The sequence below is a fragment of the Oncorhynchus masou genome, chromosome 32, assembly GCF_036934945.1.
Source record: "Oncorhynchus masou masou isolate Uvic2021 chromosome 32, UVic_Omas_1.1, whole genome shotgun sequence".
Classification (NCBI taxonomy): Eukaryota; Metazoa; Chordata; class Actinopteri; order Salmoniformes; family Salmonidae; genus Oncorhynchus; species Oncorhynchus masou.
This window is the reverse complement of record NC_088243.1, coordinates 59,642,055-59,654,617: the sequence shown is the minus strand read 5'-3', so window position 1 is coordinate 59,654,617 and position 12,563 is coordinate 59,642,055. Positions and strand designations below refer to the sequence as shown.

At 41.7% G+C, this 12,563-nt stretch overlaps 1 protein-coding gene across 2 annotated transcripts; it reads left to right on the top strand.

Moving 5' to 3' along the window:
• Positions 1 to 1,330: 1,330 nt before the first annotated feature.
• Positions 1,331 to 2,365, top strand: LOC135527054 (PDZ domain-containing protein 11-like). 2 transcript variants are annotated; one of them, XM_064955708.1, is made up of 5 exons: positions 1,331 to 1,423; positions 1,539 to 1,620; positions 1,851 to 1,951; positions 2,109 to 2,169; positions 2,331 to 2,365. In XM_064955708.1, exons 1-5 carry the CDS (start codon positions 1,331 to 1,333, stop codon positions 2,363 to 2,365), a joined length of 372 nt encoding a protein of 123 aa, XP_064811780.1. The 2 variants fall into 2 exon arrangements, with proteins under 2 accessions (XP_064811780.1, XP_064811779.1); XM_064955707.1 differs by having other exon boundaries at positions 1,539 to 1,679; positions 1,853 to 1,951.
• The last annotated feature ends 10,198 nt before the right edge of the window (positions 2,366 to 12,563 follow it).

Here is a 12,563-nt window from a genome sequence, read left to right as displayed (position 1 = left end):
TCTGCCCCTGAACAGGCAGTTAACCCACTGTTCATTGCCGTCATTGAAAATATGAATTTGTTCTTAACTGACTTGCCTTATAAAATAAAAACAGGATCAGAGGCCTGTCATGGCGGAACATTCTCAGACAGGACTTTTTTGCACAGCCTGGACTGGACCCAATAAACGTTCAGCAGCATTTCACAATGATTCCAATTTTTTTAGACTTCTTCTCTCCACTTGTGCTGTTCAGTTTATGCCCATTGCAATAAACTGCAATAAACAATACAAAGCCAAACCTTTATAACATGTAGCATTTCACGATCCCTTGGTGAGAACTACCATTGTTTCTTACCCCCCAATCGTTCCTTCCAATCTCACCTCCTCCAGATAGGAGACACGCTGAACACTCCTTACCCCCGCCACCTCATTCTCCTTCACCCTAAACACAGGACCCCAGGAATTCAGGCGCATGTTGACTTCCACAGTTGCAGCATTTCACTTCATCTGGCATATGATACTCTTCTCTTCTGCACACCCTTGACACATGGCCAAATCTTTTACATTCATGAAGCTGAAGGGGCTTGTGCACAAAAGCTCTTACAGGGGATTTCGTGAATCCTAACTTTATACCAGCAGAGAGAGACTCTTCCCCAAAGTACAGTAGCATGAATGACGTGAATGTATTTTTCTCCAGGTCAGTCAACATGCACCAACCACTCCATCAATGTCTTCAGTAACATCCTCTGTCTTTATTTACATACAGGAAACATTCCACTCATATCTTTTTTGTTGTTTTCTATAAACAAGCTTCTTCTGCACCACAAATGAACAAAACAATCTAAATGAGACCACTTCTTGTGACTCTCACCGACTCCAACACATTCCAGATTTTCCTGGAGACGTTAAACGGATTCCCCAAGTAGCATTGATCCAAAACCCTCACTCCGACTAATAATGAGTCTAGTGGTTTCCTATTTCCCAACATAGCTGAACTTCTCTTGTTTCCCTTCTCTTGTTTCCCTTTTTCTTCGCCACTGTAAACCACTCAATCTCAATTTCTGCCAATCTTCCTGTCCCCATCACCAATCCTGAAAATCCTCTTGGCCATCCATAGCCAAATGAAGCCCCCCCCCCCCATCCCAAAATGCCAGGTGCACCCCAAAACTGTGATTCGCTAATTAATCAGGGACGCAAAAACCATGGAACGCACCTGACCGGTAATTGTTCCTCATTAAAACCCTCCTATCCCACACAGCTCCCTAAGAAACGTAACATTTTGTTTTGGAGACTATTGCGTGCAGAAATGATCATTGCCTATGTCTTTTTTGAACCAATAGGTTTGGAAACCATGGACCAAAAGATCCCATATGATGACTACCAACTCCCTGTGGTCTTTTTACCTTCTTATGAGAGTCCCCCAGCATGGATAGCCCCTCAGGAGGCATGAGCCTGAGATGACATCAACACCTTGTCATAACACTGTCAACAGCCTGTCTAGTTCACTGCCACCTCAGATCTTCAATGATGTTCCCTCTGTGTCCTGTCTGTCGGTGTAGCGGATCCACCATCCTGACTACAACAATGAGCTGACCCAGTTCCTGCCACGCACCATTGTGTTGAAGAAACCTCCAGGGGCACAGCTAGGCTTCAACATCCGTGGGGGAAAGGCCTCCCAGCTGGGCATCTTCATCTCCAAGGTGTGTGTGAGAGAGAGAGGCTGAGGCTGAGACTGGTGCAACTGCCCAATGAGTGCTGATCTAGATAGCCTACACTTTTCAGACACTTTCATTGTTTTTAAATGTATGTTTTTGCTTTTTCATTTTGTCAGTAATCTCCCTTCTCCTTAATCTTTTTGTGTGTATGTTGCTAGGTGGTCCCAGGTTCGGACGCCCACAGGGCAGGGCTCCAGGAGGGAGATCAGGTGCAGTCTGTCAATGAGGCAGACTTCCAGGACATAGAGCACTCCAGGGTCAGTGATGTACTGTAGACCGTTACAACACTATACACACAACACTACACCTTTTGATCAATTCCTTTATTTTGAACCTCAACAGTAACTTGTGTTTAAAAAAGGCTCATTGTTTTCGGAATACATTTCTCATAGGAATTGTTTCTTCTCCTCTCAGGCTGTAGAGATTCTGAAGACTGCCAGGGAGATTCTGACGAGGTTGCACTTCTTTCCCTACAGTAAGTGTTGCTTTCACCTGCTGCGCCATGTAATATTAAGAAAGTGTCTAAATTGTATCTACTGTAAACGGTGACATTCATGCTTTATACCTTATTATGTCACCTCTGCAACCTGTGAGGTTTATTTGAATGGTTGTTATGTAACTTCCTGTTTCCCATAGACTACCAGAGACAGAAGGAGAGGACTGTGCACTAGGTGACAGAAAGGTTCCACGGGAGAGTGAGAAACAGTATGGTTACATGCACACAATAATATGATTATTGTGGATAGTAAGGTTAATATAATAGTTCATTTAAAACGTTTACATGCTTTGCAAGAATAACAATGTCCCAAATAATCCTGTTTCCATGAACACATCTGAAATCAGGCTACCTGATGGGACTTTTGAGAAATAAAGAAAATCGTCAATCAAAATAAAAACCTACCACCACCTACCATGTTATTTTTGCGAAGACTATTTGATTTGGAGTTTGGATATGTAACGTTTGTGTATGTCAAAACTATTTCTAAAATGAATAGTTTCAGTTTTTCCGAACTCACTTCACTCACGCATAAGAAGGGGACTTGCGCTTCCGGTGCTGGCACATGCACAGATCAAATACATGTCATAATAATTAGAAAGCTTACTCAGAAAACCTGGTGTTTTATTATTATTATAATACTTTGCTTATATATACAGTACCAGTCAAAAGTTTGGAAGCACCTACTCATTCCACGTTTGTTCTTTATTTGTACTATTTCTACATTGTAGAAAAATAGTGAAATCATCAAAACTATGAAATAATACATATGGAATCATGTAGTTACCAAAAAAGTGTTGAACAAATCAAAATATATTTTATATTTGGGATTCTTCAATGTTGACACCCTTTGCCTTGATGACATCTTTGCACACTCGGCATTCTCTCAACCAGCTTCATGAGGTAGTCACCTGGAATGCATTTCAATTAATAGGTGTGTCTTGTTAAAAGTTAATTTGTGGAATTTCTTTCCGTCTTAATGCGTTTGAACCAATTAGTTGTGTTGTGACAAGGCAGGGATGGTATACAGAAGATAGCCCTATTTGGTAAAAGACCATGTCCATATTATGGCAAGAACAGCTGAAATAAGCAAAGAGAAATGACAGTCCATCATTACTTTAAGACATGAAGATCAGTCAATTGAAAGTTTCTTCAAGTGCAGTCGCAAAAACCATCAAGCGCTATGATGAAACTGGCCCTCATGAAGACCGCAACTGGAATGGAATACCCAGAGTTACCTCTGCTGCAGAGGATAGGTTCATTAGAGTTACCAGCCTAAGAAATGGCAGCCCAAATAAATGTAACAGACACATCTCAACATCAACTGTTCAGAGGAGACTGCGTGAATCAGGCCTTCATGGTTGAATTGCTGCAAAGAAACCACTACTAAAGGACACCGATAAGAAGAAGACACTTGCTTGGGCCAAGAAACATGAGCACGACATTAGACCGGTAGAAATCTGTCCTTTGGTCTGGAGTCCAATTGGAGATTTTTGGTTCCAAACGCTGTGTCTTTGTGAGACGCAGTGTGGGTGAATGGATGATCTCCACATGTGTATTTCCCACCATAAATCATGGAGGAGGAGGTGTTATTGTGTGGGGCTCCTTTACTGGTGATTTATTTAGAATTCAATGCACACTTAACCAGCATGGCTACCCTGGCATTCTGCAGCGATACGCTATCCCATCTGGTTTGCACTTAGTGGGACTATCATTGGTTTTTCAACAGGACAATGACCCAACACACCTCCAGACTGTGTAAGGGCTATTTGACCAAGATGGAGAGGGATGGAGTGCTGCATCAGATGACCTGGCCTCCACAATCACGTGACCTCACTCCATTTGAGATTGTTTGGGATGAGTCGTACCGCAGAATGAAGGTAAAGCAGCCAACAGGTACTCAGCATATGTGGGAACTCCTTCAAGACTGTTGGAAAAGCATTCCAGGTGAAGCTGGTTGGGAGAATGCCAAGAGTGTACAAAGCTGATCAAGGCAAAGGGTGGCTATTTGAAGAATCTCAAATATGAAATATTTTAACACTTTTTTGGTTATGACATGATTCCATATGTTATTTCATAGTTTTGATATCTTCACTATTATTCTACAATATAGAAAATAGCAAAAATAAAGAAAAATCCTTGAATGAGTAGGTGTTCTAAAACTTTTGACCAGTAGTGTATAAATTATATACACTATTTACAGTACTCTGACATGCAAACTACATCAATTGAAGTGCATGTCAGAGGGACAGATTCTTAATGGAAGTTCTCGTCACTGACAATGCCATCAAGGGATTGAGTGTACTGGACTAAAGCTGGCAGTCCTTGTGATTTTTATTTTATTTTTTATGAACCATTCTGCTTTCACTCACCTCTGACCAGAACATTGTGAATACTAAATGCTAAACTGGTTACCCCTATTGTGTGTGCATGTATATATGAGAACAGTGTAATGATCTTCAAAAAATATTTATAATGCACCAGGTTATAAAGGTCTGTACATGTCATACCAACTAAATCCACTGGAGGACATACAAGTTAAAGGAATGATTATTGACCCGCATAGTCATGTTCTTTTAGCAATAAGAGGGGTTGATTTGTGTGATTTGAAAGGGGCTATTGTGTATTGCGGCACATTACATTATGTACAAACATCTGTTCGCTGTTGTTATTTTAAACTGAGTTTTATATCCGTTTAATGGCCTGCTGACTGAATCATTTGAGGTTATCCTAAATTAATCAACATACTTGAAGTGTTACAGATCGCCATAGTAACCAGGGTAACCACGCTGAGAGATTTAGTCTTGGGCTGAGATACTATAAGTTACATTTAAATGTACATTTGAAGGTTGTATGTTATGCTATATGGCAAGGAAGTTACTGATCACTGTATAAATATCAACAACAACAAAACATTTGGGGTACACATGTTCTGGGGAGGCTTAGAATCGCTAGGTAAGCGGTTATAGGTAAGCGGTTATGGGTTGCTGTGTAAGTGTGTACTAGGGGTTAGTGCAGGGTGAAAGTGTGTACTAGGGGTTAGTGCAGGGTGTAAGTGTGTACTAGGTGTTAGTGCAGCCTCTCCTTCCCCTCAATGTGAATGGATGTTACTTTTCTCTTAATCTTAAATTCTGGTGTTTTTCCCCCTCCCCACCTCCCTGTCCCCCTTGCAGAGGTTTTCAAAGATTTTGCATAGCCTTACTCTTAAATATGGCATTGCCAAATAGGCTAGGCAGTGCAGCAACTAAACTAAAGTTGGAACATGTGCGGTTTGAACCACCCGGTAAAAGTAAAAAGGGTATTTGCCCATTTACAGAAATTAACGGTGGATATAGTGTATCTCCAGGAAACACATCTACGCATGACGAATCATTCTGGACACAAACGGAGAGGATTCTTGTAGATATTACGATCCAAGTTCCATGCAAAGTTATGTGGCTTTCCTATTTTGATTCATAGAGATGTTCAGTTTGTAGAATCAAAAGTTATATTGGACAAAAATGGCTGTTTTGTTATTATGCAGGACAAACTATTCAACATTGTAGGGTTGTCATCGGTGGAAGAAGGTGAGGACCAAAGCACAGCGTGGTAAGTGTTCATCATTTTAATTAAAGAAAGCACTGAACACTGAATCAATACAAAAATAACAAAATGAACGAACGAAACAGTCCCGTCTGGTGACATACACACGTAACATAAAGACAGAAAATAAACACCCACAAAACACAGGTGGAAAAAGGCAACCATAGTATGATTCTCAATCAGGGACAACAATTGACAGCTGCCTCTAATCGAGAACCACACTAGGCCGAACTCAAAAACCAACATAGAAAAACAAACATAGACTGCCCACCCCAACTCACGCCCTGACCATACTAAAACAAAGACAAAAACAAAGGAACTAAGGTCAGAACATGACAAGCATGGTGGTTGTATTAGCCAGTATTTATGCTCCTAATTGGGACAATGACCAGTTTTTCTGAGAGTTTTTCTAGTTCCTCCCAGTTTTGAACACTCACCAATTTATATAGTACTATTATCAACAAACAGCTGGCTGGTTATACGCTGTATCGGCAGGATAGAACAGCGGCATCTGGTAAGACAAGGGGGGCATACTATGCATATATGTAAACAGCTGGTGCACGATATCTAAGTAAGTCTCGAAGTTTTGCTCGCCTGAGGTAGAGTATCTTATGATAAGCTGTAGACCACACTGTCTACCTAGAGAGTTTTCAACGGTATTCTTCGTAGCTGTCTACATACCACCACAGACCGAGGCTGGCACTAAGACCGCACTCAATGAGCTGTATACGGCCATAAGCAAACAGGAAAACGCTCATCAAGAGGCTGCGCTCCTGGTGTCTGGGGAATTTAATGCAGGGAAACTTAAATCTGTTTTACCAAATTTCTATCAGCATGTTAAATGTGCAACCAGAGGGAAAAAACTCTAGACCACCTTTCCTCCACACACAGAGACGCGTACAAAGCTCTTCCCCCGCCCTCCATTTGGCAAATCAGACCATAATTATATCCTCCTGATTCCTGCTTACAAGCAAAAAATTAAAGAAAGAAGCTCCAGTGACCCGGTCAATAAAAAAGTGGTCAGATGAAGCAGATGCTAAGCTACAGGAATCCTAAGCTATAGGATTTGTCCTATGGCATTGAGGAGTACACCACATCGGTCATTGGCTTCATCAATAAGTGCATCGATGACGTAGTCCCCACAGTGATCGTACGTACATACCCCAAGCAGAAGCCATGGATTAGAGGCAACATCCGCACTGAGCTAAAGGCTAGAACTGCTGCTTTCAAAGAGCGGAACTCTACCTTGGAAGCTTATAAGAAATCCCGCTATGCCCTCCGACGAACCATCATACAGGCAAAGTGTCAATACAGGACTAAGATCGAATCGTACTACATCTTCTCCGACGCTCGTCGGATGTGGCAGGGCTTGCAAACCATTACAGACTACAAAGGGAAGCACAGCCGGGAAGCTATGCTCGCTTCGAGGCAAATAAATAACACTGAATAACACAAATAAATAACACTGAAACATGCATGAGAGCACCAGCTGTTCTGGACGACTGTATGATCGCGCTCTCCGCAGCCGATGTGAGTAAGACCATTAAACAAGTCAACATTCACAAGGCCGCAGGGCCAGACTGAGTACCAGGACATGTACTGCGAGCACGCTGAGGACCTGAGCCCTAGGACCATGCCTCAGGACTACCTGGCATGATGACTCCTTGCTGTCCCCAGTCCACCTGGCCATGCTGCTGCTCCAGTTTTAACTGTTCTGTCTGCAGCTATGGAACCCTGACCTGTTCACCGGACATGCTACCTGTCCCAGACCTGCTGTTTTCAACTCTCTAGAGACAGCAGGAGTGGTAGAGATACTCTTAACGATCGACTATGAAAAACCAACTGACATCTACTCCTGAGGTGCTGACGTGCTGCACCCTCGACAACTACTGTGATTATTATTATTTGACCATGCTGGTCATTTATGAACATTTGAACATCTTGGCCATGTTCTGTTATAATCTCCACCCGGCACAGCCAGAAGAGGACTGTCCACCCCTCATAGCCTGGTTCCTCTCTAGGTTTCTTCCCAGGTTTTGGCCATTCTAGGGAGTTTTTCCGAGCCAGCGTGCTTCTACACCTGCATTGCTTGATGTTTGGGGTTTTAGGCTGGGTTTCTGTACCGCACTTTGAGATATTAGCTGATATAAGAAGGGCTATATAAATTAATTTGATTTAATTTGATTAATCCTAGTAAAAATTCCCTGTCTTAGATCAGTTATGATCACCACTTTATTTTAAGAATGTGAAATGTCAGAATAATAGTAGAGAAAATGATTAATTTCAGCTTTTATTCCTTTCATCACATTCCTAAATTAGTATTTGGTAGCATTGCCTTTAAATTGCTTAACTTGAGTCAAACATTTTGGGTAGCCTTCATCAAGATTCCCACAATAAGTTGGGTGAATTTTGGCCCATTCCTCCTGACAGAGTTGGTGTAACTGAGTCAGTTTTGTAGGCCTCCTTGCTCACACACGCTTTTTCAGTTCTGCCCACAAATTTTCTTTAGGATTGAGGTCAGGGCTTTGTGATGGGCACTCCAATACCTTGACTTTGTTGTACGTAAGCCATTTTGCCACAACTTTGGAAGTATGCTTGGGGTCATTGTGCATTTGGAAGACCCATTTGCGACCAAGTTTTAACATCCTGACTGATGTCATGAGATGTTGCTTCAATATATCTACGTAATTTTCCTCCCTCATGATGCCATCTATTTTGTGAAGTGCACCAGTCCCTCCTGCAGCCAAGCACCCTGACAACATGATGCTGCACCCCCCGTTTTACTGTGGATATAGATACTTTTGTACCTGTTTCCTCCAGCATCTTCACAAGGTCCTTTGCTGTTGTTCTGGGATTGATTTGCAATTTTCGCATCAAAGTACATTCATCTCTAGGAGACAGAACACATCTCCTCTCTGAGCTGCGTGGTCCCATGGTGTTTATACTTGCGTACTATTGTTTGTACAGATGAACGTGGTACCTTCAGCCATTTTGAAATTGCTCCCAAGGATGAACCAGACTTGTGGAGGTCTACAATTTTTTTTCTGAGGTCTTGGCTCATTTCTTTTGATTTAACCATGATGTTAAACAAAGAGGCACTGAGTTTGAAGGTCAACCTTGAAATACATCCACGGGTACACCTCCAATTGACTCAAATGATGTCAATTAGCCCATCAGAAGCTTCTAAAGCCATGACATAATTTTCTGGAATTTTCCAAGCTGTTTAAAGACACAGTCAAGTGTATGTAAACTTCTGACCCATTGGAATTGTGATAAAGTGAATTATAAGTGAAATAATCTGTCTGTAAACAATTGTTGGAAAAATTACTTGTGTCATGCACAAAGTACATGTCCTCACCGACTTGCCAAAACTATAGTTTGTTAACAAGAAATTTGTGGAGTGGTTGAAAAAGACTAGTTTTAATGACCCCAACCTAAGTGTATGTAAACTTCCAACTGTGCATATTACCTCAATTTCCTCGACTAAACCGGTGCCCCCGCACATTGACTCTGTACCGGTACCCCTGTATATAGTCTCACTATTGTTATTTTACTGCTGCTCTTTAACCACTTGTTACTTTTATTTCTAATTCTCATTCGTATTTTTTAAACTGCATTGTTGGTTAGGGGCTTGTATGTAAACATTTCACTGTAAGGTTGTACCTGTTGTATTCGGCACATGTGACTAATAAAATTAGATATGATTTACTAGCAGGGGATTTTAACTGTATCCTGCACCCCACATTAGACCTCTATAAAGCTGTAGCAGGTTCCCTTTCTAAATCAGCAGATGTTATTCATTTGTTTAACCAGGCATATGGTGTAACAGACACCTGGAGATAAAAGAATCCTACATCTTAACAATATTCTTTCTTTTCCAAAGTCCATCGGACGTGTTCCAGAATTGATATTTTCCTCCTAGACAAGAAGTTGCTCCTGATACTAAAGTCCACTGATTATGAGGGTTTTGCCATCTCTGACCACAGCTCAGTGGTAATGGTATTGTGTTTTCCTGATAACGTTTTCCCACAATGCACTTGGTGACTCAATCCACGTATCATCTCAGATGAAGAATTTAACACACATATCGGCCCAAATTGATTTTTTCCTTGAGGTCACCCGGCTACCAGAGACAAGTATGTGCACCCGATGGGAAACGCTGAATGTTGAGAGAATGCCAAGGGTGTGCAAAGCTGTCATCAAGGCAAAAAGCTGGCTGCTTTGAGGAATCTCAAATATAAAATATGTTTTGATTTGTTTAACACTTTTTTGGCTACTACATGATCTTATGTCTTAATTCATAGCTTTGACTTCTTCACTATTATTCTACAATGTAGAAAATAGTAGAAATAAAGAAAACTCCCTTGAATTAGTAGGTGTGTCCAAACTTTTGACTGGTACTGTAACTTCTTGATTTAGCCAATGTTTCAGTTTACAAAATCAATTTCACAAAAAGAGTACTCTTTCCGATCAATGAGCAAGCAATAGATCTATCTTTGAATTCATATGCTTTCACGGTAGCTTCCAATACTTATTTAGGGGTCTGTGGGACTTGGAAATTCAAAGACCTGTTACATTTTCATTTCAAAACAGCTTTGGCAAAGGCTATGCAGGACCTCCATCTCTGGTCGACACTCCCCATATCACTTGCTGTTAGAGTCAACTCGGTCAAGATGGTCATCTTGCCAGGATTCTTGTATCTGTTTCAAACTATTCACATCTTTATAGCAAATTACTTTTTTCAAGAACTGATTAGACATACGGCACATTCGGAAAGTATTCAGACCCCTTGACTTTTTCCACATTTTGTTACGTTACAGCCTTATTCTAAAATGAATTAAATAGTTTTTTTCCCGTCCTAAATCTACACACAACACCCCATAATGACAAAGCAAAAATGGAAATATCACACTGGTATAAGTATTCAGACCCCTTACTCAGTACTTTGTTGAAGCACTTTTGGTAGCGATTACAGCCTTGAGTCTCCTTCCCTTGGGTGACTCAAGGACATACAGAGACTTGTCCCGAAGCCACTCCTGCATTGTCTTGGCTCTGTGCTTAGGGTTATTATCCTGTTGGAAGGTGAACATTCACCCCAGTCTGAGGTCCTGAGTGCTCTGGAGCAGGTTTTCATCAAGGATCTCTCTGTACTTTGCTCCGTTCATCTTTCCCTCGATCCTGACTAGTCACCCAGTCCCTGCCGCTGAAAAACATGGTGCAGGTTTCCTCCAGGCGTGATGCTTGGCAATCTTGCTTTCATCAGAACAGAGAATTTTGTTTCCCATGGTCTGAGAATCCTTTAAATGCCTTTTGGCAAACTGCAAGCGGGCTGTCGTGTTCCTTTTACTGAGGAGTGGCTTCCGTCTGGCCACTCTACCATAAAGGCCTGATTGGTGGAGTGCTGCAGAGATGGTTGTCCTTCTGGAAGGTTCTCCCATCTCCGCTGAGTAACTCTGGAGCTCTGTCAGAATGACCATCAGGTTCTTGGTTACCTCCCTGACCAAGACCTTTCTCCTCCGATTGCTCAGTTTGGCCGGGCGGCCAGCTCTTGGAAGAGTTGGTGGTTCCAAACTTTTTCCAAGAATGATGGAGGCCACTGAGTTCATGGGGACTTTCAAAGCTGCATATTTCTTTTGTTTTTGTTACCCTTCCCCAGATCTGTGTCTCAACACAATCCTGTCTCGTAGCTCTGCGGACAATTCCTTCGACCTCATGGCTTGGTTTTTGCTCTGACATGCACTTGCAACTGTGGGGCGTTTTATAGAGAGGTGTGTGCCTTTCCAAATCATGTCCAATCAATTGAATTGACCACAGGAGGACTCCAATCAAGTTGTAGAAACATCTCAAGTATGATCAATGGAAACAGGATGCCCCTGAGCTCAATTTCGAGTCTCATAGCAAAGGGTCTGAATACTAATGTAAATAATGTACTTTTCATTTATTTTAATTAGTAAACATTTCTCAAAACCTGTTTTCGCTTTGTCGTTATGGCGTATTGTGTGTAGATTGATGAGGAAACAATATAATTTAATCAATTTCAGAATAAGGCTGTAACGTAACAAAATGTTGAAAAAGTCAAGGGGTCTAAGTACTTTCCGAATGCACTGTATTGTATGCTGTATCTACTTCAGTGGAGGCTGCTGACGGGAGGACGGCTCATAATAATAGTTGGAAAGGAGCGAATGGAATGGCATCAAACACATGGAAACCATGTGTTTTATGTATTTGATACCATTTCACTGATTCCGCTCCTGCCATTACAACGAGCCCGTCCTCCCCAATTAAGGTGCCACCAACCTCCTGTGATCTACTTTCATTTGGAATAATAAGATTGCACAGTTGCGGAAAGCGTTTTGGGAAAGACAGAAAGGACAGAAAGAAATTGGGTCTTGCCCTACCCAAGTTCCTCCATTACTACTGCACTGCCAATATTCACAAGATAACCTTTTGGGTCTCTCCATTCTTAGAAGGGGACGGACCGGTGTGGTCCCTTATGGAAAACATCCTCCCCAGTTTCCTTTGTCTCTGTCCCCTTACCACTGAGTAAACAATACCACTCAAACAACCTTATTGTGAAAAGCTCACTCAGGATATAGTTAGGATCCACTTTGGACAGGATATGCTCGGGATATGCTTAGGATCCACTTTGGACATAGACAAGCTATCTCATCCATGCCTTTGATTTCCAACACACTCTTCATGCCTTCTCTCATAGACACAGCCTTCCAGCTATTGTTTCAGAAAGGATTGAGAGTGTAAAATACCTTTTCCATGACAGATTCTTTATCCCC